We start from the raw sequence: 26,154 nt of genomic DNA, 5'->3' as shown, positions 1-26,154 counted from the left end.
TTTTAATATGGGGTTCACTTTTTTTTTTAATATTGCTTGATTTTGTTAATATGGGGTCCGCTTTTTTTTTTTTTAATTATTACTTGGTGTTGTTTAGTATGAGGCCCACCCCTTTTTTTTTTAATGGACGACGGACGACGAAGCATGGGTTTAAACCCATGCTTCTATATAGTTAAAAAGTGAGCCCTTTCATCTTTTTTCCAGCTAATAGATCTCAAATAGTTTGTAGATAAGGAATTCTTCTGCTACAACCTGTAAGCTAGCTAATCAGTAGTCATGCAAAACAAAGGGGGGAAAACATGCAAAAGAGAAGAACAAAAAAATACCGCACATTAGTTTTGTTTCATAGCTTTATTTCTCAATCAAAAAAAAAAAAATTAAAAAAAAATCAAAGGAACATGATGAAATTAAGTGGTATGATCTCTCTAGCTATAGCTTATCAGTCCTCATATCAATATCTTCACAATCCAAATGGCAAATAAAAGTTGCAACTTCATGATTTATTATAACATCTTGTGAAGTTGTGATGGCTCTTCATTTAAGTTCATAGTCCCTTTAATTGTAGCATCATAATCCAAAATTCCAAGGACATTTTCATCCCAAATTTTCCTCCACTCCATGAGATAATAATATTTGTGCATGGTAGTTTCCAAAATCTTGTTGGAGACTGATTTCCCTTTCTCTATTTATCCTTTCTTCTTGTGGCTTAATTTCTGCTTCAATTAAGCTTAGAAAAATTGATAATGGACAAAATAAGTAGGTTTTCATCGTGGACATTTTGATCTAAGTTACTCTCTTGCCAGTTTTTTATGTGACGATATTTGAACATGTATGGAATTTTAAAAAGAAAAGAACATCCGTGCTATAAAATCATATCATTAAGAAAGAAAAAAAAATCAATCAAGAAAATGGTCAACAACATACTGTGTAATTTTAGCTTTTATGAGAGTATATGGTGGAATCTAGTTGAATCAAACCAAAATGTAATTCATAAATTGAACTTAAGTACAGTCAGACCTCTATATAACAACATTTCACTATAACATTCAAGTTTCGTTTGGAATCGATTTCAATGTTATATTACATAATTACATTAAAAGATTTATGGAATAACATTTCGTTATAGCAGTAAAAAAATATCCGAACAAATGATCCGTAGAGGTTTGACTGTATTTGCAAGATTAGCTCTTTTAACTCCAAAAGGAGACATTACACATAACACTAGAAAATCAAACACGAACAAGCATCAATCTTGACAATATAACATACAGATTCATAATTAATAATAATAAAAATATTGTGTAAACCATTTAAAATTGATCTTCTGAAAACTCGTACTGCTGGAGGATTTTAGTGCAGCTAGCAAGAGGCTCATTTGAGAGGAACCCCATAGAGTTAGCAAAGCGAGTGCTAGAGACCATGCCATTGTTAGGAGTGAGGACAACACGGGCACGATCACGACCCTTGTTGGGCTCAGCACACATAGGATCAGAGCTTCTGATGAGGACCACATCGCAAAATTCATCACGACGGTCACTGTTCACCAAGATCTTGTATTCTCCTTTAGAGTTTGTCACACCTTCAACGGTGTATGCAATGTCGTTGGTGTCCCTCTTCTTGCACTCAATTCTGACCCTTGACCCTGCAAGTAACCGATGTAATTATAGTCACGTGTTGAAGATATAATTAAAAGAAAGAACTGTATGTCAAAGCGAAAGATTAAGCTTATAGGCAAGATGGTCAAACACTTTATACCCTACAGACAACTACTAGATATATTTGATTGCTAGTGATGACTGCTAAGTCAATATATGTTTGAATGACTTAATATTATTATTAATGTTGCCTGACTATCCTCTTGAAGTGGCATGCTTGTATTCTCAATTATGTAGCTTCTATGGAAAGAAAGAAATAGAAATATGTACTTACTAATCTCAAATATAAGAAAATTAGAGATTATGCTAGGAAAATTATTATGCATTCCCTATTCAAACATCTATAGTCTTCCTTGTGCGAAAAAGTAAACTGGATACCGATGACAGTATAAAGATTCAACATTTATCGCGTCTAAATTTTTGAATCCATCACTTTGGGGAATACAATCATACATAGAAGCCCTACTGAAATGAATAAGTAATTACTAGAAAATAAAAGGAAGTAAACGGGGTTGGTTATATACCAGGAAGATACTTGGAGGCAGAGGTCTCAAAGCCACAACGGCAAGTGTCACAATAAACTTTGCCAACAACAAGGAAAGTGTCCATAAAATGGGCAGCAGCAATAGAAGCAAATAGTACTAAGCAAAGAACAAACAAAGCTACAATCTTTGCCATGGCTTTTTACAACTCAAAGTGCAAGTATATCTCTGCTTGTTCAATTTCTATGTGTTCACAAGTTCTTGCCTTGTAAAACCGAGTGAAATGGATGTGATGAGGCCAAAAAAGGAAAGTGAAAGTGATATAATTGAAAAATTGGTGGCCCAAAGTTACTTTCTCTTCTTTTTTGGTAGCGTAAAGAGTGGCTAACGGATTGGTCCTGTAATTATTCAAAATTATGAAGTTGACCCTACACTTGATTGAGATCAAATTCAAAAGCAATTGGTAATCTTGGATTCCCCCACCGCGCCCGTTCAAGTTCTTTTTTCCCAAGAAAATGGAAAGGGAATAACAAGGTGAAAGTTTAGATAGTTAATTAACTGAAGTTGGATGAAAGTTTAGATAGTTAATTAAATGAAGTTGCATGAAAGTTTAGATAGTCAATTAAATAAAGTTGCATGCTCTCTTTAGTTGTTGTTGTTGTTTTTTTTTTTAAAAAAAAAAAAAAAAAAAAAAATCATTAATGAAAAGCCCCGGCCTCCTTTGACCAATCATGTATTTGATGAGAACTAACATGAACCTTATTCCCTTCAATATATTCTAATTCACAATAAATCCGTGATTGGTAACATGATCCTAATTCACAATAAATCTGAAAACTATAATCCCCATCATATAAATGGCAGTTAACGGCCACTTTTCAGCCATGGTTTTGAAAAATAGTCATTCTCTAGAAGTTTCACATTTCACGGGTGAAATTCATGAAATTTAAAATTTCATAATTATGGCGATTTTTAAATTACGAAGGTTGAAAAGTGGCTCTTTGTGAATTTTATCCATTACTGCCAATGAACTCGGTCTTCCCTGGTCTATAAATCGGCGATTCCCTTCCTTTTTCACAACCCCTTCACTTAAATATGACATTATTACAATTAGTATTTATCCTAATCGCTGGAGTTTTATACGTAGAATTTGAAACTCCATGAAAGTGACTATTTTCAAATTATATGGGTATTGCAACTAATATTTGTCTTGATTGCAGACTAAATACTTGATACCATTCATATTTTTCAGAATGTCTGAAATTACCATTTATACTGAAATAAAATTTGTATATAATTCAAACAAAAGTGGTATAAATATTTGTTTATCCGTGGTGATAGTTCCCTTAGGAATTTGGATCCTCATTGTAACTCAATGTACAGCGGTAAGCGATCACAATAATGGGCCAAGAAAATCTTGGACCAACGTCTTACCCACATTATCATATTGACTGGGCCTTCTCTAGTCTCATTCTATTCTCTAATGGGTTATTTACGGGTTAAGTTTACAAATGGCCTTCATAAGGGGTGTGCCCGATTTTTTGGCTCCGCGTTAACAATTTTTTTAAAAAGAATAGCCTTCATTGTTCTCTTCTTAAAAAATAGATAGGCAAAGCTTTTTGTCACTTCTCTTCCTCCTTCCATCACACTAATTCGAGCATTCCGAGGTATCTGGTTTTTGGAGTAGGTTTAATGGGTGAATTCAAGTACGACTCGGTACGTGTGTTGTGACATAAATGAAGTTTCTTTCTACTTTCATCAGCTATAGAAATACTTTTTGTAAAATATATTTCAAGCCATTTTACGAATTCTCGTTCCAAATTTAGACTCCGCCTTGTTTGTTGTTGTATTATATGAAAGTTCGTAATGTTGTTTCAATTGTATTAATTTCACGAATTTCAAAAGTAGATTCTAATTTGTATGAAAGTTGTATACCATGTTGTTATAGGCTTTATACAAATTTTTTATAAAAAATTTAAAATTTATGCCTGATGGGCTTTGAGCGAGATATACAAAAGTTCTTACACAAAATTTTATGTTTTGTCGTAAACTCAGAAAGATCGTATTATTTTGTAAATATACCCTATTTTTCAAGTATATATAGGTCATTTTTAAAAGATTTTGTTAAATGAAGAGGTAAATAAAAAATTGTGAACTCGTTTATTTGACCACAAATTTCGCCTTATACAAAACTTTTCGATGGGAACACCACGAATTTTTTCAAGTGATTTAAAAGATGAGGACAAAAATTCAAGACCGGACACTTTTTACACGTGTCCCGAATTTTTATAGATTATTGAGTTGCTAATATAAATAATTTAACTCTTACAATCTTTCAAATAACACTTATAAAATGTTTCTTAAAAATTATATAAATTTGGGGAATCAATTCGCCCGTCATTTCCCTCTCAAATTTAATTCTCTCCGGTAATTCCCTCAAATTGTTTGATAATAACATACAGGAAATAACCTTTTTTCTTTTTTTTTTTCCCCGTGAAAAAGGATTATGTAGATTGCTAAATTACACATGGGCTATTTTCTTGATTTTCGTTAAAAAAAAAAAAAAAACTAAATTTGGTGACGATGGAAAAGGAAAGGACCAATGTTGTTACATAGTAAGATAATCAGGGAGCTGCTTGTCAAAATTTTAACGATAACATAGAGCAAGTAATTTTAGCAACAAAAAGGTCATTCGATTTAAAACGTCATCAATTAACATTTCAGTAACATATTGTTTGATAACGTGTAATGCATATTTAATAATTAAAAGTTATGAATTAATAAAGTTTTCGATTTAAAGATCTTTCACTTTATTCATAATCAGGAATCTCTCTAGCCATTAATTGAAGTATAGGTCATCAAATCAATCTATTGTTGACATCTGGAAACAATTGGACCGACCGAGTCCGAGAGAAAAAAAGAAACGAAGATATTTTGTAAGATTTTCAGCCCCCCCCCCCCCCCCCGCCCCCCCCCCCAACTTTCTTTTAAAAATCAAATTCCTCTCTCAACTATGAACAATAGATATTCTCTTCCTTTTATCCTAATTAACTTTTTAAAATTCTTATTTTACCCTTACATTATCAACTTGTCTTTTTTTCTTTTATTTCTTTAAAATCATGATAACTTTTATCTTCTTAATCTATGCAACAAATTTCTTATAAGAAAATAAATATTATTCTGAGACGGAAAAAGAAAAGTAAGAAATTCTAGTTGAGTATATAACTTAACATCATTCTATAATGAAATAAATGAGAATAATAAGATTTTCTTATTAATAATAATCAAAACTCTAATTTCTAGTGTTCATAGTTGAGGGAGGAGTTTGATTCTTAAAGCAAAGTTGGGAGGCGAAAATGATGTTCACCCTATTTTCTAATACTTAAACAAGATAATTAAGTGATAGTAAGGTAACAATTTTTTTAATTTTTTTTTTAATTACATTAGGGGTAGGAGAAGGGGAAATGGGGGAGGAGATTACAATGTGGGGATTCGAACCCTCACCAACAAGGTGAAAGTTCAGGTAGCCAACCAACTGATTTAAGGGATGACGGCATATTTTTTCACTTAATCATTAAATAATTATGATATATGACTCAACACATTTAAAACCGAGGAAATAAGATATCTTGGCCTCTTACAATTTGAATAGAAGAAGATGACTTTTTCAGATCTATTATGTGTTTTTGTCAGATCTCTTATGTGTAAAAAATGAAGACCTCTTATAAAAGGGTCATAAAGTTAAAAAAAGATTGCAAAGAGCCACTATAACTATATTAGCATTAAATATGGAGTAAAAACGAGTCTAACATACCGCTTGGTTTGTATAATGGTTAACAATTTTGGTGCATTTGTGAATATTCATGAGCAAAGGGATCAAAAGCACATATTCCAATTAATTAAAGGTTAAATGTGCTTCAGCAAATAACACAAAAACTAAAATTAGAATCTTTGAATAATTGGAGGACTAAAAGTACCATTAACCAAATAATTAATAACACTAACAGCCAATCTCCAAATTTCTTGTAAATCACACTTATTTATGATCCATCTCGCACTCAATAAAAACCTTTGCTTAGCCAAGGGGAAAACAAGTGTTGGAAGGAAGATTATCAGAAGGTACCTTAAAAAAGAATCATATCTTATAGATATATTATACGTTCTCTAGCCTTTTAGCTTAGATCCACAAATAATTTTCCAAATATGTCTTTGCGTTAATTTGTTAGGGAACATAAATTATTGCAATTGATACGAAATAATAGTGGATTGTGCTCTTAGTACATTATTTCTTTCTGGAAAATATAGCTTTTAATCAAATCAATTAGAACTACTTTAATTGAATTGCTTCGTGACAATTTCTTATATTCAGTAGTCATTGGATGGGAATAAAGTCATATATCGATATATATTGATAATTGAAAAAATTGAGAAGCTATATGTAAGGAAAACTATGTGAGCTTAGTTCAAAGCGGACAACTTGGCTTAGCAAATAGCTCGTATTAAAGCAATGAATTCGACGAGATGAGTATGAAAATGAAAAAAAATATTACGTTCAACTCGATCTACTATCTTTACCATGCCACAAATAACTTGGAGATGCACGCACACGAAAAGAAACTAGCTTTGGAATTCGATGACGGATGACCAATTTATAGCTCTACATAATAGATAGTTGTTTTAGCTTTTACAAGTTGAACTTTATGATCTCTGCATGTGTGAAGAACTCGAGTTGTTATTGGTGGGACGTTTGTTCTGATTTTTTAATCATCATTTGTTTTACTTTTACTTTTTTTTTTTTTTTTTTTTTTTTTTTTGAGGAAATGGACTTCTAAAAACTGAGAATTTTTTCTCCATACAATAACACAATAGTAAGCTCAACGTAGTCGATAAAATAGTTTGTTTTGGGGGAGACCATTCTCTCTATAGTTCCTATAGTTTCTTTCATTAGTGTTCTCACGTATAAGTCAATTGACCAAATCACATTTTAATATTTTCTTTTGATTTATTTTTCTCTTATTCCTACTTTATTACTATCATTCAAAATTTATAATCGTTAGCTTCTGTATGACACCCTGTTATTTTAATCTTAAAGAAAGTAAGGGTAAAAGATTTATCGGCAGCAATATAATAGCTGTATTTGAGGTGACTTATATATATACTATGAGAAAAAATCGAAACGATAGAAAAAGTTGTCGTGTGAGATAAAATGAGCTTTCAAAAGGCAAAAGAAATTAACGAGAAATGAGAAAAAATGGACTATAACTACACATGCATGTGATAATGTCACTGGTTCGGATCATTGAACATTTTAAAGTTTTTTTTTTTTTTTAAAGATTTATCATTTTAATTTAAATTAGAAATTGCCGTCCAACTATAAACAATCTTTATTTTTTCGCATACATCTAATCATATAATACCTATTATCTATTTCAATAAATAATACAAAGAGACTACTTAAATTATGAATTCGAATCTATAGCTTGATCTTCTTTCAACTATTAATGTTAATTAGAGGATAAGTTATTTATATTTAGATTGAATCTTGGCGATTGTCTTATTAATGACGTCAACAATAATTTTTCATTAATTAACTTTCAAAAGAAGTTTCTAATATACTTAATTGATAGGCTTTTTATTTTAATGCCGGATTCCAGGTCTATCAGGAATGAAGTAACATTTTAAAGTATTATTTGATTTTCTCCAGATTCTTGGATATTTAAAATTCGAAAATACCGTGTGGTCTTATGAGAAAGCCAAGCTTACTTGCATTTCTAATTAATTTACCAATTAACATAGTCACTCTTGACTTCGAGATTGAGAGAGATTGATATTTTCAACAAATTTCCAATTTAGTCCCATATTTTTTTTGGATTTATTAAACTTTTTATTTCTAGCTTGGCGTTTGGATAATATTGGTTGAAAGTGAAAAAAAAAAAAAAGAGAGTATTTGAAGTTGAAGATTAGTATTTGGAAGTTGAACTTGTGTTTAGATATAAATCACACTTGAAAAAAAGTTTAATATTTATATTTTTCACTAGTTCACTTGAAAGATGACTCATCAAACCAGTTTTCAATTTCATATTCCCTATTTCTAGTTGAAGTTGAAATAATAAATCAAATTATACAACAAACGGTAATTTACAAATAATATCTGAAGTTTTTTTTTTTTTTTAAAATAATAATAAAAACTAATCCTCAAAAGGAGGAGTACAAGCAAGGGGGGGCTAGACTTTACCTTACCAATCCTAATAAGGTAATGAACCTCTAGTAATTAACAAGCATGCAAAAAATAAGAGCTAGAGAGAACTAAATATTCGATGATCATCACAGAGTTCATGTTATACTCTATGATGATATTTCAAAGAAGGATGCTTACGTAAAGGAAAACGATAAAAATCAAGAAGAAATTTGAGTAATCATCCTCAAACTCCTTTTCACAAATGCATGAACTAAAACGGAACACTGGCCCATCTAAAGTATCTTGATATATTTGATCCTTGACTTCTCCTTCAAACCGATCCAAAATCACTTGAAAATTCATCAGTTCTTCTTAGAGTTATTAGATCTTATTGAAGTTGTAGACACTGTCAGATGATTTTGCTTTGTTAGTTGCATCGGTAGGTGCTGTGGGACAAACTCGTCACTCACCTTGTTGTCCCAACTCTTTCTTCTTCCATGAGTTTTCACCTTATTGTCCCAACTCTTCCTTCTTCTATGAGTTTTACTGCGTTTTTGCCTAGGCGAAATGTCTGCATCCCTAGCTGCATTTGCAAAGCATATATCCAACATTTCTTCCTCCTCGCTTTCGTCAAGTATGTCTTCACCTTGTCGAGTATTTTCTTTCATATGATGTGCTACTGGTGCAGCATCTAGAGTCTTAGTATTCACCCTTTGATCCTCCGTTGCAGGTGAGAATTGCATCCTATGGATCCCAGCAGATGCAACAATATTACTTGTAGCAGCTACACCTTGTATTCCACAGAACACACTTCTAGGCACAAAAACAGGAGCTGCAGGGCTTAATTTGCTAAGCCTAGGAGGAGAAGCGACATGCTCTTCCTCTTCATCTATTGCATCTGCTCACCTCAGAGAACTTGACGCATCATGTTGATCCTTAGAAATAACCAATTCATTTGTAGAGTTAGCTTGATCAATTGAATTCTTACGTTTCTCAACATTTTGATCATTCCTTGTAGCCATTAACTGTTGTCCCATATCCCCATGTTGCTCACTAAACGATTCCAAAGATAAGGCATCTCTTGTACTAGCAATTTCCTTTATGACAGGCACGGGACAAACCAAACTAGTAACATGGTGTTGCATTAGCTTGCTTGCCAAATCCTAATTTATGAATTGCAAAGAAAGAATGCTAGAGTTAAGTTGTTGCTCATCCATACCGGAAAAAACTTCAAAATTGTTTGGACACATAATATCCTTTGAGGCTCAGACACTTGCATCCTTATCCCCCGGTTGCTCGTCCTCACGCATTGGAGATCCAATTCGCTGCCCAGTAGCCTTTCTTGGTGCAACTACATTCCAGTCACCTTCGCCTTCATTCTCCCTATCTTTGTCTAGTTCATTGGCCACCAAAGCAACTTTAGAACGAGTCACTTTCATACCCTCGTTATCATTGGATTGTTAGATAGAAATTCCAGCATGTTTAGCCTTATCCAAAGGTTTTTGATGAGATTTTTCACTTGATAAATCTTCAACTTGCTGGCCCAACTCATGATTATCATTCCTTTTCTCCCTCTATTTCTTCAACTACATCATTAAGCTCCTGGATTCCCGGATCGTCACAAATTGCCTCGTCGACACCCGTAACTAGTTGCTTGCTTGCATCTTTAGCCGCCTCTTTCCCACTTGTTGATGCAACTGCTAAAGCTTGAGTACCTGGAGCAACAACTTTAGCTAACTGTTTCTTGACATTCAAGTAAGCTCTTGCATCACCTTGAAGTTTTTCAACCACACGGCCCTCCTCCTCATATGCATCAACACTTTCTTTTTGTTCAACCACCTTCTTTCCCAATAGCACACGACATTTAAGTTCATCATGTCCTTGGTGCTTACAATGATTGCAATAAAGTGGGAAATTGTCATAGATGACCTCCTGGAGTTCCTCAACTACCTTACCAGTTTTGTCATCCACGTGTTGTAACCTCACATGATCCGGATGCTTGTCCAAAAGATCCACTATAACTTTAACCCTAGCTGTGCTAGGTCTGGACCGAACTTGAGTTGCTTTGTCTATGGCAATTGGTTTCCCAACTGCCGCAGCAATGGACATTAATCCTATCCGAGCAAATAATTCCGGTGGCAAATTTGGCAAAGAAACCCATACTGCTGACCTAGACGTCTCTTCTTTAGGGCTATAACCAATAATCCATGGAAAAACCCTCAATTGATGTTCCTTCTCGTTGAATGGAAAGTAATTCACGGTCCTAGATAATGAAGTCACGAAATCTTCATACTGATCCATCCTCAAAAGAAGTTGCCTTGGTGCAAGTAAGCCGGTTATACAATGGCTCTTGATGCCAAGGTTTTTTGCAAAATTATTGTGCCCAACATTGACACCGTCAGAAACACGCGGGGATAGTTTCCACATTATTGCTTGATGGAGTCCCTCCTCTTTAGCAAATTCTTCACGTTCCTTCATTGTAAATTGTAAAGTTGGTACCCCATGAACAAGTTCACTAGGTTTTAGTATCGTTTTTGTTAAAGATGCGGCTGTTTGGTTTTGATTTAAGCGTGAAGCATAAGATGGTTGTGTATTAGGTTTGGGGTAGCTCTCCTTAGGGTGTTGAAAGGGCTCTCCCACAGCTAGGGGCCGGGGAGAGGCGGCAGCCATGGCTACCCTAAATCACCATCGCCTAGAGAGATGAGAGAGAGAGAGAGAGAGAGAGAGAGAGAGAGAGAGAGAGAGAGAGAGAGAGAGTGTAATAATATCTGAAGTTAAAGTTGAAAATATGAATTATTTCTACGTTCATAAGTGAGTCCCATTATTTTGGATGGTTTACCCAAATGTCTCTTTTTAGGTCACCATCTAAATTGTCTCTAATTATAAAAGTTGTGCTAATATAACTCTTGAAACTGAAAAAATATTAGATGACAATCTAATATTTATAAAGTTTTAGATCGTGGTCTAATTTTCTCTCATAAAATTTCCAGTTTGATCAAAATGGACTTTAAAATTTAAATCGTGGTCTAAAAAATTTATAAATTGCAAAAAAAAAAAAAACATCTATTAAATAATAGTTTCAAGAAGGGATAACCGGCTAAAATTTTTGGATTATTGTCTACGAAGGAAATAATACTAAATAAAAGTAATTAAGTGAATTAGCACGTGGAAAAACGTGAATAAGGGTGCTTGATGTGTATTGATGGTACCAAATACTGATGACAGGGAATTCTTTCTAATAAATTGCTTTGCAGCTGTTATCGATAACTAGACTAATATCTTTATCTTTTTTCCTTTGTTACCCATCACTTTTAGGTAGTCTTATGTCAACGAGCACTTGGGTTATGGCCTACTTTGGTCCCAATAATTCACACTTTGTGTCACATAACAGCTGTTGGAAATGATAATTATATGACAAACCATATAAAGTTGTGTGTGTATGGGAGGTAAAAAGTTGAGACTAATTAATCAAAGTAAATGGAGCTGATATCATGTTTTGATGGAAATTGCAGCCAATCATACACTTTTTCCAAGTAGTGTTGAAGTCATTCTTAGAAGATTAAATCAGCTAATTAACCCTCTTTCAAGTTTCAACTATATAAGAGAGATTGTTTTTATGTCAATTAAAATATGCTTTTAGTTATATGGTCCTTTTGAAAAAAATCTATAAATATAATACAGAAAATCAATAAACAAAATACATGAAATCTTTGTAAAATTAGTTTCATTCATTCGAATTGTAATTGATCATGAAAGACCGGGATGGATTAAACTAATTGTACAATTACCAATTGTTGATGGGGGTTAGGTGTTGCAATTGAAAAATAAGCAATTAGTTCCTATCAAGTTTGAATTTGGAAAGTGGACTGTAAGAATAATTAAACTAGGGATAATAGTACTTTTAGTCCCTCAGTTATTGATACATTCTGATTGTGGTCCTTGTAATACATGATTCAATATATCTCATCTTCAACAAATTAAAATGCGCGCTTTTAGTCCCTTTAAGTAGGAAATATGCTATATTTGAACTATTCTTAGAAGTATATTACCCTCAAACATAGAATAGCAGTACAAGCTTAACATACCACATGAATAATCAAATGGTGGAACAATTATAATTCTGAAAGATTTGTGAATATTCAAAAGTTGTTGTATGGGACAGAATGCTGGCCAGTCAAGAACGCTCACGTTCAGAAGATGCAGGTAGCGGAAATAAGGATGCTCAGATGGATGTGTGATCATACTAGGAGAGATATGATTAGAAATGAAGTTATACGGGACAAGGTCTGAGTGGTTTCCGTGGCAAACAAGATGAGGGAAGCGAGACTGAGATGATTCTGCCATGTGAAGAGGAGGCGTGAGGATGCGCCAGTAAGGAGGTGTGAGAGATTAGTTGTAGCAGGAGTTAAGAGAGGTAGAGGTAGGTCGAAGAAGAACTGAGGGGAGGTGATTGGACAAGATATGGCACTGTTTCAGCTGACTGAGGACGTGACCTTAGATAGGAAGATTTGGAGGTCAAGACTTAAGGTAGACGATTAGTAGATAGTTGAGTTTTGTAGCACTATGTGTGTGGGAGGTAGGGACTAGCCTCTTCGTCTCCTTTTCTTAGTACTATATTAGTTAGGTATCGCGTAGATCTATACTCTTCTGTGTGTACTACTACGTGTTGCTTTATTGTTTTAGATCTTGATATTTTGTTGTCTTATTTTTCTTGCAATCCTGCATTGACTATGTTTTCTTTTTAGCCAAGGGTCTATTGGAAACAGCCTCTCTACCCCACAAAGGTAGAGGTAAGATCTGCGTAGATCCTACCCTCCTAGACCCCACTTGTGTGATTACACTGGGTGTATTGTTGTTGTTTGTTGTGAATATTCATAAGCAATGAGATCAAAACTGTATACATTTTAGTAATTTAAAGTTAATTGTACTTAGTCGAATATCACAAGAATTAAAATTAGATTTTATTAATAATTAAGGGACTTTAGCTAAAAAATAATACAATTAATTTTTTGTTTTAAAATGCTCTAAGCAAAAAATGCAAAGTTATCACTATGCAAGCTATCTTATCATAATATATATAAACAAAAAAAAAAAAAAAACTTAACAGCACAAAGAAATTAATTTCCTTTTCACCTATATATGCTACTTCTCCCCCAACTATGGAAGGTCTAAAAATACCTTAAAACAGGGAGAATTTCGGAATATTCACAGCCCACTGAATCATTAACTTTAAAGTAGGGTCTGCAATCCCGCAAAGCCTTGATATTTTACTTCCTTTTTAATTTGATAGGAATATCATTTTCTCTCAAATTTTCTAAGTATTAAAAGTAAATTTAAAATATGTACATCGTTTTCTCATTTCATCATCACCACTTAGTCCAAGCAACAAAAGGAAAAGAAAACGAAAAAAAGGTACCTAGTTGAAATAAAGAAAAAAGGAATCGTGAATAAGAAACAAGCACGCCAAAAAAAAATATATCTTACTTTTGGTTGTTTGTGCTAATTTGTTCTTGAAAACAACACTGTCTGCTTACTAACAATTAATTACATTTGGTACTGTTTGAACAAAAAAAATATAGGGCCATATGGTCATTAGATTTATTCCTTTGTTTTTGGAAAAAGAATCTAATTAGTTGATGACATATCATTTGCTGAGAATCAATATGATCGTTCTTGAAAGTAAATCAGAACAAATACTGTAATGTTTTAAAAAATATTTTAATCGTATCAGACTTTTGATAGTTTTAAAATATGTGCAGATATTTTAAGAACTAATTCTGAATGTTTAGTTTTGGACTGTAATACTAGTAATTTAGTACGTAGAAAACAGTGGTTCACTACCAAGGAGCACGTATGCTTCCTTTAGCATGTAAATTTTGCAGGCATATGATATATTAGTATTATTCTGTTAACAAAAAAATTCAATCATATTAATTAAGTCACCAAAATTCTAAATTCATTCGTTTGATATAAATATTTGATTCTATAAATTTTTACTTGAAAATTTATTTTCTTCTACTTAAATTGTAAGTGGTTGTAAAAGATTATTTCCTCTCCACACTTGACAAAGAAGGAGAATAATAGAATCTACAACAACAACAACAATAACAACAATAATATATCTAGTGTGATCTCACAAAAGGGGTCTGGAGAGGGTAGGTGTATGCAGACCTTACCCTCTACCTTTGTAGGGTAGAGAAGTTGTTTCCAAAAGACTCTCGGCTCAAGAAAAATGTTTTCAGAAACAGGTCTGAAAAATACACTAGTAAAAAGTTATGATGAAAATATTGAAGGAAAGAGAACTATAAACAACAAAAATAGTAATGATAACCAAAATAAAGGAAGTAACAATAATGATACAATGAAGAATATGAGAGCGATACAAGAATGTGGTGCAGTGAGTGGGGTTATTTTTCTCTTAATTAGAGGTCTTGGGTTTGAACCCTGGGTATATATGGATCAATTCTTGGTAGGAAGCGTTTCCCCGAATTGATCCTACGTGGCGCAAATTCAAATTAGTCAGAGTCCAATGCCGGATACTGAACACCAGATGGTACAAAAAAAATATGAGAACGATAGAATCTCTACTACAAAAAGAAAAAACAGATTAACGGCTCAGATTCACTCTCTCTATATGTCTCTCTCTCCTCCATCCATTTATATATCTCCACTTCTTGCCTTCAATTTCTCTACAATCTCTACAACTCTGAATCTCCACATTCTCTCTTTAAACCAAACACATACCCAAAAAAAATAAAAAATTGCTCCCTTTAATTTGATAATAAGATGGTAGGTAAGAGGGGACGTCCTTTAATGAGGAGAACAACGAGCATGTCAGGGATCACCGTTGATTTGATGAGCAACGGAGAACGAGAGCCGTCTGATCATGGGACTAATAATAAGTTGCTAATTGTTGATGAATTTAAAGCTAATAATAATGGATTATATGCTCATGATCATCATGATAATCAACACGTGTCATCATCAAGATACCATCATAGAAGTACAAGTGAAGGTTTACAAATAGAGACAGCTCATTTCTTGAGGACTTGTGGACTTTGTAATCGCCGGTTAGCACCTTCTCGTGATATCTACATGTACCGGTAAGTTATATAACATACACATCTAGTGATAGAATAACGAATTTTTACATTATTAGTGACGAAGTTTGAAATTTCGTTATACTATATATATATATATATATATATATATATATATATATATATATATATATGTGTGTACGAAAATTAATTTTTGACCTATGTACAGGTATAATTTTCCGACGAAGGGTGTTCAACTAACAACCTTTTATCACACATAGCTACCTCCTGATAGTTAGGGCCAGAGCTAAATGTTTTTCCTCAAAAAATTAAACTATGGAAATAGGGCAAAAATTAGTTCTTTTTTTGCTATATTAAAAGTATTGCATATCCTTAGGAAAAAAATTATTTCTAAAGTGGCAAATTAAAGGGGATTCGAAAATTAGTTTAGGTCGTCAGTTCAAATTTCAAGTATGACATTCTTAGTATCTTTTTGAATCTTCTTACATAAATTTCTAACCACCATATATAATACTACCCGTAATATTTATCTGCAGTGTTTTCTTAGCTGATCTGATAATATATACTACAAAATTCAAATTATTTGTGCGTAGAAGTTAAACTTCGAATATAAAGTTAGTTATTCATATAATGAGGAACTTGAAAAATGAAAAGTATCATATTGACTTATAGTTGTCCCACATAAGTTGTACACGAGCTTTCAATTAAATTTATAAAGGTTTGAGCTGCCTATGTAATTTATGATAAACTAATTGAAGTCGATAATTTGCAAAAAGTGGTATTGTATCATCTTAAACTATATTGTTCAAGAGTAGTGATATCCTTTTCTCCACAGTTCCTATGAAATCGAACAATTAAAGTTTACTGATATTAAAGGACTAAAGCAGCTGAAATGATATTTAAGAGTCGAAATATGTCTATCTAAAACTAAAAGGAAACAAATTTTTTACAGAAATTTTCGACAGAATCAATCAAAAATGTTTCTGATGGACTTTCGATTGAAATCTCACATATCTGACAACGTTTCCACAGGAAAGTCCATCGGAATTTTGCATTTTTTTAGTAGTTATATTTTGAACATACCCCAAATATAACAGATTATTTTTATCGTTTTCTCGTTTGGTTTATTGCATTATGTACGTATCAAGGATTCTTTTTAAAATATTTGTGGAATAACATAACAATTATTGACTTATAGATATTATGTACTATCACAGCAAAATAAATTATAAATATTTGTTTTTCAACCTTTAATTAGATTAATCATTTTTTTTTATTAATACTCTTTTATTTGAACAGAGGTGATACTGCATTTTGTAGTATGGAGTGTAGGGAACAACAAATGAAAAAAGACGAAAGAAAAGAGAAATCAAAGCTTATCCTTCAAAAGAAGACTGAAAATCATCACAATTACTCAGAATTGCCCTCTGCTAATTCTGAAAATTCTAGCAAGAGTAAAACTATTGCAGCAGCTTGAAGAGAAGAAAATGATGTGTATATTTAAGTTGAAAGAACTTAACTTATATAGTACTAGTGTAACTAATTTTTATATTATTAATGTGATATTAACTTGTTATGAAATGCTTTCTGCTATATATTTTCAGGTAACTAGTTTAAGTTACTTATGTATTATTTGTATTATGTTTTTTTTAGCTCGCACCTATATTACTAGTGTATCAAAACCATTTGATGTGTCGATTGATACTACAGTAATTATTATTTGAAAAGTCTTTTTTTTTTTTTTTTTTTTTTTTTTTTGGTTTTAACTATGATTATTTCAATCTAAAAGTTCTAATTTATAATAATCTTATGTATATTTGAGACGTAAATGTTTCAAATTGGAGACATCAACGTCTAAGTTCATATTAAAGTTTAGATTTTTCTTAAAACCTCCGTTGTAGTTTGGACAAACGGAGCACTAAATTACCATCATATTTAGCTATGTCTTAAATAGAGGTTCTTCAAGCGGCTATCTGAGCAGTTCCCGCTGTTGGATTAAGAAGAAAGACCACATGTTTACCACTTTTCCCTTTCCAGACAACTGTTTAGTAAATGACTTTTTTTTTTTTTAATATAACATATGCTTCTTTTAGAATTAAAAATCGTATGAGAAAATGTTAAACGACGGTCTAAAATTTTGTAAGTTGTTCAAACGTTAGACAATCCAATATTTTGTTTATAAGATTGAAAACATATGAGCAAACCGAAGTCTATATTATCTGGAAGGATAACTTTTTAAGGACTATATTTGCACAACTTTTAAAAAATAAGGTCAATCTAAATGGTGGCCTAAAAAAGGGACATTATGTAATTCATTTTTTTGCGTGGATTACCCTTCAAAGACACTGGTCTTTAATTTTTTCCCCTCAAATTTTTAGTCTTTAATTTTTTCTATTCGCTTAAAAAAGTAACCGAAAATACCTCGAGGTTCCGGGTTCGAACTCCCGCTCAGTCAAAAAAAATTAAAACAATATCGCAAGACAAATGTTCGATTCGCAAGGCAAACTCTGCCTTATAAGAGAGAGTTCCATGCAAACTCTGCCTTAAGGGTAGAGTTGCTACCTTAAGGCAAGCTCTGCATTATTAGGTCGAACTCTGCCTTATAAGGAGAGTTTGCAGGCAAACTCTGTTTTGCGAATCCAAACTTTGCCTTGCTGTTTTATTTTATTTTTTATTTTTGACTGAGGGAGGGGTTTGAACTCGGACCCAGGGTTTTTAGGCGGAGGACAAAAATTCAAGACCAGCAATTTGAGGGACCAAAATTAAAAACAATAAGGACAATGTGCAAATTGCCCTATGTAAGTCGGGCGGTGGCTTTTGCTCCTTTGGGGTGGTCTTTAATATTTGCCCTTCGTCTAAAACCCATGGGTTCCGGCTTCGAACCCCCGCTCAGTCAAAAATTTTAAAAAAAAATCGCAAGGCAGAGTTTGAATTTCGCGTTGCCCTCTTTGCCTTGAGGCATATATTTTATTTTATTTTACTTTTCAAGGCAAACTTTTAGTTATACCTTAAGAAAAAGTTCTGCCTTATGGGGCATACTTTTAGTTATGCCTTAACTAAAAGTCTGCCCCATAAGGCATAACTAAACTATGCCTTAAGGAAAAGTTCTGCCTTATGGGGCAAACTTTTAGTTATGCCGGATCCGGCATAACTTTAGTTTTTCCTTAAGGCGTGTATGCCGGATCCGGCATACATGCTCCTAACCGCTTGAGAAATTATTTTTTTATTTTATGCCGAGCGGGGGTTCGAACCCGAACCTCGTGTATTCGCCCACCTTTCTAAGCGAAGCAAAATTATTTTTTTACAAATATGAGGAGACAAAAATTTAAAGACCACCCCAAAAGAAGGACAATCCGCGCAAAAAAATGATGTAATTCGGCCCTGGGCTTTGACAAACAGGCTTTTGCGTACATTGGGTTTTTTATGGCATTCAAGCTTCCTCAGCCCAATGCAATCGCTTCCCTCTCTCTATTTCTTTTCTTTTCTTTTCTTTTTTGTTGTACATTAATATTATTGATTTAATACTGGACTCATTAATTAACATTTTACACTATCAATACAACTTAACCTGTGAAAGAAGGCCATTTATCAATTCTCTATGATTGACTAATGTTTATCGTGACCTGTTTGTGTATATTTTTTGTCACTGCTTGGACATACAACTTAAACTCGTATGAAATAAAGGCAAAAAATGTGGACTAATAATACACAATTTAAACCACCGTGTTGTATTTCTTTCAATACAAACAAGATGTTGCTGGCTCTATCTGAGCTTAAAGCAACTAAGATACATTTTGGAGATAAGAGGGCCAAAGCATGAAGAGAATGGAAGAAATTATAGTAAACAGTGATTTGGCCCTTTAAGCACCTACACTTCACAATCATGCCACACTGTGCATAGTAACATAAGGATTAAGAAAATAGAAAATAGAAAAGGGAAAAAGTAGAGAATGGTCTTTTCTGCACATGCAACTACTACTCTTAGAGTCCATTCTCTTCTAATAATTTCCTTCATTTGTATTCCAAAATCATGTTGTTCTCTGGTGCCAAACCAACACAAGCTCTCATTATGTTCTCAAGCATTGCCCTCTGCTTTGAAAGAGCATTCACCACTGGTGTACCTGGTGGTACCTGTTTTCCAATTCACAACAACAGTTAATGAAAAGAAAAAAGGGCAGTCCGGTATACCAAGCATCCTGCATTTACGCAAGGTCAACGGAATGCAAGCAAAATGAAGAATAGAGCTAAAATGCTCAAGAACAATCTGAAGCTACAGCTTATCGGTGGCACATGAATTGGACGTCAGTAATTAATTACAAAATTGTTCTAATGAGACTAACTGTATATCTCTGCTCGCGCATACAAAGGATCATTCTATCCTTTGCAAAACCTGTCTCTGCGCCATGCGTGCATGATAATTAAGACACACTTTGTAGTTCATGTGAAGTCCTTTTAGTTTGTTGCGACATTTGCATATAACTTAGACTATGTCCTTTCTAGTTTGTTGTGACATTTGCATATGAATATAAAAATAACTGCTATTGTGTATGCCACATTTCTAGTTTACCTGTGGACCACAGATTGTTCTAGTCTCCAATTTAAAATGAATGAAAGAGTCCAACCATTTCACATCAGTTATAGCTCTAGGACATGCTCTGACCCAACTATCTACCAACAGATGCGTAACCACAATTTAAACTTTATAGGTTCAACCTTTAAAGTTCTTAGCATTAAACCCATTGTATTCTTAAAGTTAGGGGTTCATATCTACTATTTGTTGCATTTTTGTGAATTTTTACACATAAATTTATGCTCTACGTCGAAAGTACCGGATTCAGATGAACCCGATACTGGTACTCTACATCCGCCTCTGTCTACCAATTATATATTCACTCTAGCAAGTTTACACAAACACTTGTTAATTGCACATTGTTTACTTTTGAGTATAATAGAAACTTTACCAGAGGAGCCTTGGTGAGGTAGCTGAGGATAGTAGCCACAGGATGGAATGAGTGGAACTTCCCCTGGAAAACAGAATCACTTCTCATCAGAAAAATCTCACAACATATAAGTATACACACAGTGGAACAACGTGTAAATCTTTGAAGACATTGAGAAAAAAATCGACCTCTCCTTCAGCTTTGAGCTGAATACGAGTGCTCAGTTCAGCAAGAAGGACCAAGTCCAAGATAATGGGAGCAGCCAAAAGCGAGTCCTCACAAGTGTTGTGCAACACTATGGTGTTCTTTCCGCCCATGAAAATCTCGGATGTGTACTCATCCATTGCCCTCTTGCTGTCTCCAACATATGGAACGTACTGAAATCCCAAAACAAACATTAGTTGTGAGAAATTAATATATGTCCGTTTATGTATATTAGTACTTCAACTTTCTTTCGTTATATTATTACCTTGATCACAACAACATGGTCAGGGTGCTCGCCAGATTCATACAGGATGGCATTGCTCGCAACCATGTCATCGACAACATTGCTTTTCGAGATCTCCTTAGACCGGAAAGTTTGAGGAGCAGAAAGATTCATTCCGTCATTGTTACCCAAGTGATTGTAGCTCACTATTGACGTTGGCTGTAATACAAACACCACGAGTTTCAGCATGATTAACTTTACTTTATAAAGAAATTCTGTCTTAAAATTCAGATTTACTTCAAATTACATGCATATGTGCTTCATCTATGGGCATAAAGTGCTTCAACATCAACGCCTAAGCCGAGATAGAACCTAACCCCAACCCTTTAGACAAATCCAATAACATGCAAAGTCCCATTTTAGTTATGAGAAGACAATAACAAGTTTGAAATCAAGAATTAAACCAGAATTGAAGTTACAAAGTCATCAATTGCGGAAATAACATAAACAACCCCGAACAACTGGTGCTACGAGTCATGAGTGACTAAAAGAGTAAGTACAACTGGTCTCACAATCCAATACTGTTTGAAGATAGAAACAGTAAAAACAACAAAATAGAAGGAAACTCCAATACCTTAATACCAGCTCCAACAAGGAAATCAACCAGCACGGATTTCATCTTAGTTTGACCACTTTTAAAGTCATCACCACCAATTAAAGTGTTCCTCTTTATGGCCAAATCAATAAGACCTGAGAAATTGTATCAGCAAAGAAAACTTTAAATTATAGAAGCTAAGCTATAGCTGATTTTCCACAGCAATTACACATTCAATAACTCACTACAGCTGTAATCGAGATGCCAGACCTGGGACAAAAGTGTTCTGTGGGCTTCCATTGATGAAAGGCACATTTTCAAGAATACAAGCAATAGCATACAATGTCGAAGGAGATATTTCAGCCTCATTTCTATCCACAGCAGCAAAGAGGTTTTCCATGGTGTCGTTAAGGCCAACAATCACATTGCTGTATCGTTCGGTGTTGGCAGTCCACAGGACCACTATTTTTTCTACCTTATTCTTCTCCTTGAACTCCCTAAATTACCACGTAAACAAGTTATTTACACCCTTAACTGAAAACCACATCATTTTGACAGAAAAACGACAACTTTGTTCAAGATTAAAGACAGTTAATCAATATTACTCCCTCCGTTACAATTTATTTGTCTTAGTTTGACTTGACACGGAGTTTGAGAAAGTAAAGAAGACTTTTGAATCTTGTGGTGTTAACTAAAGACCTGTATAATTTACCAAAATGCCTTATAATCTTGTGGTCTTAAACATGTCATGTGGGATGTTGAAATTAAGGAGTTGCCAAATTTAGAAAGAGGCTTTTTTTAAACAGCAAAAAGGAAAGTGAGACAAACAAATTAAAACAGAGGGAGCATAACTTTTTACCTAATATCTTTAATAATTTGATCAACTTGTTCTTTCTTGGTTCCTTTGATCACGTTGTTGGCACGCGATTCTTGGTTAGCAGCGATGAAGTCAGGGTCATAGATACCAGGAAGGGGGACCATGGATTCCATGTAGGGCCTCAGCTGCTTTTGCAAATCAATGTCAAAAACCTTAGCCCGAACCATGGCATCTGCCAAATTCATGTTGCTAATGTCCCATCCTCCAAACACAACATCATCCGGGTTGACCTATTTCACCATCAGATCAAATACATCAGTGTGAATGTAATTTCATGTCATTTAAACGGTAATTACAGGTAACTACACATTATAATAGAAATTTACCTAAAAAGTAAGACAGAGTAACTTTCTATGACTGATAGTATAAAGAATTCGTTAAACTGTCAGGGTCGTTTGGTTGCAAGCATAACAGATAATAATCGGGGGGACAAAATATGGGATTATTTTCTCACATGTTTGGTTGAACTTTTGATCCGGTATAAACAATCTCAAGATTATTATCCGTTATATCTCATTTTTAGTCCAATGAACCAAACATCTATCAGTACAAGTATATCCACTATATAATTCAATCATTAATTAATCCCTATATTATAATTCTCACGCAAGGGCGAAGCTAACATTCCAATTACAGGTTCGGCAAAACCTAGCAGCTTAGGTGCAAACCCTGTATTTGTATTAAAAGATCCACTAAATATGTATAAATACTTTATCAAGAATCCATAAACTCAAAATCCTAGCTCTGCATCTGTTAATCTCTCTTTATAAGCCCAGTATAACTTGTTCACAAACCAAACGACCGCTCAGTGCATAAGTAAATCCTATTAGTATCCATATAGCCACATAAAGTTACTTCACTAAAGGTAAATTAACCAAAAAAACAAGGTGAGTACCATGGGAAGGAGGCTCTTGAAGGGTGCATAGATCTCTTCTCCATTGAAAGACCCCACTCTAATTGTTGATGCCTGTGTAAGAGACCCAAAATAATTGGCTTGCTGCACCTTTTCCTTGGTTGCCCATGAAATTCCTCTAACAAAATCACCCAAACATAAGCAAAAACCATAGTTTAGGATCCCAAAATGATTCAATAACAATAACTATGCCTCAGTCCCAATCAAGTTGGGGTCGGCTAAATCCTCACTTTTTCATTTAAGCTCATATCATATTATCATCAACTGAATCAACAAATGAAAAAAAAAAATCTTACTTTATAGTGACATACATGAAGAGTGAGATTTACTCTGTGTATTTCGAATAGTTCAAGGGCAATATTGGCTCATTTTTTTCTTGTTTTGGAGCAACCGTTAAAATAGTTCTAGGGCAATATTTGTGAGCTATTTTGATAATTGAAAGGTATTTTTGAGCCAAAAACGTAACAGAGGATAAATTTGACATATTTCAAATAGTTCAGGTATTTTTTTGGCCCTTTTCCCTAAAATCAAGAAATGAAAATTGATTAACCATGACAAAAGAGACATGAAATTAGAAAGAAAACTCACTCCCGATTTGCAATAACACCACCAGTCAATGTCGAACCATTGTTTCCTCCCCATCCAACAAGCATAACCCTACCACCAAAAAAATAATAATAATAATAATCAATACATTCATATTCACAATATTGAACCAACACTTAAAAAATAAAAAATAAATAAAAAGAATTACCCAATTCTTTGTCCAAATCATGGGTCATTCCATTTTTTTTTTTGAATCATTTATACACCCTTTGTACCAATTTGCGTGATACATTTCGGATTACAAGATTCAAACTTCTTTGTTTTGACCGTAAATTCGGACATACAATCTTTAAGGTTCTTGAAAAATAATTTACATATTTAGAAACTACACGAAAAGTATTATAATTCACAATAATTAACAATTTAAAATATTTAAAGGGCGTACAATGAAGCGCGATCAAATATTTTCTTGTTTGACTCTCCAAATACGAACTGCATCACATATACTATGTATTGAAAAAAATGAAATCTGAGAAAGAATAAGAAACTCACCCTAATTTGGGAACATGGGTATCAGTTTTGAACTCATATTTGACAGATTTAGGCTTAACAATCCATTGATAAGTGCCATTTCTTTCTTCATGTACAAGTTCTGTGGTTTGGTAATCATAAACAGAGTGAATCTGACTATCTGTGTACTTCACATTTGGGCTTTCAACCTTAAAATTTTCAATAAACATTTTGTTGACAAGTGAGAACAAATCAAAGGAATTTTCAGTTGAGAAATACTAGGCAGAGAACAAGTGTTGAGAATCTACTTGCACTCAAATATTTGTTGCTATGGAAGTGTATATATAGACATATTTTTTGAAGAAAAAAATACAAGTGGCACTTTATTAGTGGAGTTCCACTATAAAGTGAAGCTTAGCCATGCAAAACTTTGAAAGCTGTAGTCTTTTGCCTTATTTTATTTTTATTTTTATTTTTTGTTTAAGTTCTAGATGGTATAAAAATTTAGAATTGCGTTGTTTGAGCTGAGGGTCTATTCGAAACAACTCAGACCTCATTTATGAGATTATACTGAGTATTATGTTATTGTTGTATTTTTAAGTTTGACTAAAGGCAAATCTTTACAACAAGCAGTAATTGATGATCTGGTAAATATAATACTCACATTGTTTTAGTTTATGTGGCAATATTTCCTTTTAGTCTGATTCAAAAAGAAAGCACCTTTCTAAATGTAAAAATAATTTCACTTAAATTTTTCGTTTTACACTTTAATGAGAAGTTGCTATAGCAATATGAATCTTAAGAAATATTTAAGCCACGAGTTTATAAAATTTTAGCCACGCAAATGTAATAATATATTCATGAACACAAGTTTCAAGAGTTTGTACTTTCTGCATAAACTCCGTATCTATTCAAATTCTAACACAAATTGAGACGAATGAAATAACTTGCCTATTATCAAAGATAAATATTCATTAATACTATAGTATAAAGCAACTTTACATTATGAGCTTAATATTTAGTATTTTTTATTTTATGGGAGTGAGACATGTGGGCCAGGCTTCTGGCATGCCCTAGTGTTGTAAAGCTGATCTGAGGACTTTCTAATTAGGCTGTGGCAGGTATGAGAGTGTGTTTTATTAGTGTTATAACTGTTATTATTAATAATATTTAGATTAAAAAATGACCTAATTATCATCAATTTGTACTCAAATCTAACTTTAATTATAGTTACCCATGTGCATAGATTTGGCTTCGTGACTATTTGAAGAACCCTATCAGTACAAAACCATAAAAAAATCAGATTCTATTTTGAGCTTAATCTTAGTATTTTAATTAGCAAGTGTGTGGTTTTATATTGTGGCTCGACTCTCGAGCCATGAGAGGCATATTTGCTCTTATATTAAATCATCAAAGGCATATTCATTAGTGCCAGTGTAATCTTAACTCTTTGTGATTATGTAGCTAATTTATATTAGGGAAACTAACTCTCTTAGTCCCTCAAATATAGTTTTGGTCCTTATGATTTTTGATTATGCACATTTAATCTTTAATTAATTGATATGTCCACTTTTGATCCCTCTGACCGTAAATGTTCACAAATTTAATGATTTATTAAGTGCTAGAGCTTTCAATTATCAATATGTTATGTAAATGTTTTGCTACATATTTAGTTAATCGAAGGTTAGATGGACTTCGGCAAAATTTACAAGAATTAAAGCTAGAATTACCAATAACTGAGTGACCAAAAGTACAATTATCTCCTAATGTAAATATATATCTCACCAATTTTAATTTTCGGAATACCTTTAAATATTGTCCTCAGCATCTATTTGTTCTCAATTATTATTATTTTATGCTAGCATTATCTTTTTCTTCGATTCTATTACTATTGTTGTTTCACCTACATTGGCTATAAACATTATTTTATTGTCAGTACTTTTCTTCTTCATTATTTTCATCATTGTTTT

The 26,154-nt window shown here is 33.2% G+C and overlaps 3 protein-coding genes across 4 annotated transcripts; 1 reads left to right on the top strand and 2 right to left on the bottom strand.

The window, feature by feature from the left end:
- Window positions 1-1,156: 1,156 nt before the first annotated feature.
- On the bottom strand, window positions 1,157-2,590 carry LOC132068458 (major pollen allergen Lol p 11-like). The gene is made up of 2 exons (XM_059462056.1): window positions 2,180-2,590; window positions 1,157-1,642 (listed from the first exon to the last, which is right to left on the bottom strand). The coding sequence occupies exons 1-2, from the start codon at window positions 2,331-2,333 to the stop codon at window positions 1,311-1,313; spliced, it is 486 nt and encodes a 161-aa protein (XP_059318039.1). The 5' UTR covers window positions 2,334-2,590; the 3' UTR covers window positions 1,157-1,310.
- A 12,408-nt stretch (window positions 2,591-14,998) lies between these two features.
- LOC132068457 (FCS-Like Zinc finger 5-like) lies at window positions 14,999-17,023 on the top strand. The gene is made up of 2 exons (XM_059462055.1): window positions 14,999-15,418; window positions 16,676-17,023. Exons 1-2 carry the CDS (start codon window positions 15,102-15,104, stop codon window positions 16,851-16,853), a joined length of 495 nt encoding a protein of 164 aa, XP_059318038.1. The 5' UTR covers window positions 14,999-15,101; the 3' UTR covers window positions 16,854-17,023.
- Window positions 17,024-19,081: 2,058 nt separating this feature from the next.
- On the bottom strand, window positions 19,082-24,503 carry LOC132068455 (inositol-3-phosphate synthase-like). 2 transcript variants are annotated; one of them, XM_059462053.1, is made up of 10 exons: window positions 24,227-24,503; window positions 23,717-23,785; window positions 23,111-23,246; window positions 22,198-22,445; window positions 21,609-21,835; window positions 21,378-21,493; window positions 20,786-20,962; window positions 20,505-20,693; window positions 20,338-20,400; window positions 19,082-19,507 (listed from the first exon to the last, which is right to left on the bottom strand). In XM_059462053.1, the coding sequence occupies exons 1-10, from the start codon at window positions 24,412-24,414 to the stop codon at window positions 19,388-19,390; spliced, it is 1,533 nt and encodes a 510-aa protein (XP_059318036.1). In that variant the 5' UTR covers window positions 24,415-24,503; the 3' UTR covers window positions 19,082-19,387. The 2 variants fall into 2 exon arrangements, with proteins under 2 accessions (XP_059318036.1, XP_059318037.1); XM_059462054.1 differs by lacking the exons at window positions 23,717-23,785; window positions 24,227-24,503 and adding an exon at window positions 23,425-23,505.
- Window positions 24,504-26,154: the final 1,651 nt, after the last annotated feature.

Source organism: Lycium ferocissimum, chromosome 8 (assembly GCF_029784015.1).
Source record: "Lycium ferocissimum isolate CSIRO_LF1 chromosome 8, AGI_CSIRO_Lferr_CH_V1, whole genome shotgun sequence".
NCBI lineage: Eukaryota > Viridiplantae > Streptophyta > Magnoliopsida > Solanales > Solanaceae > Lycium > Lycium ferocissimum.
This window is presented reverse-complemented; position numbering and strand designations above follow the sequence as displayed.

Excerpts from the sequence above, each read along its gene's own strand:
- LOC132068458 (XM_059462056.1), bottom strand. The coding sequence starts at position 2,333 with ATGGCAAAGATTGTAGCTTTGTTTGTTCTTTGCTTAGTACTATTTGCT. Across the intron at positions 1,643-2,179 it reads TGCCTCCAAGTATCTTCCTG|GGTCAAGGGTCAGAATTGAG; the intron begins GTATATAACCAA and ends GGTTACTTGCAG.
- LOC132068457 (XM_059462055.1), top strand. The coding sequence starts at position 15,102 with ATGGTAGGTAAGAGGGGACGTCCTTTAATGAGGAGAACAACGAGCATG. Across the intron at positions 15,419-16,675 it reads CGTGATATCTACATGTACCG|AGGTGATACTGCATTTTGTA; the intron begins GTAAGTTATATA and ends TTATTTGAACAG.
- LOC132068455 (XM_059462053.1), bottom strand. The coding sequence starts at position 24,414 with ATGTTTATTGAAAATTTTAAGGTTGAAAGCCCAAATGTGAAGTACACA. Across the intron at positions 21,836-22,197 it reads CAAATTATTAAAGATATTAG|GGAGTTCAAGGAGAAGAATA; the intron begins GTAAAAAGTTAT and ends GTGGTAATTTAG. Across the intron at positions 20,401-20,504 it reads AGCTCAAAGCTGAAGGAGAG|GGGAAGTTCCACTCATTCCA; the intron begins GTCGATTTTTTT and ends TCTGTTTTCCAG.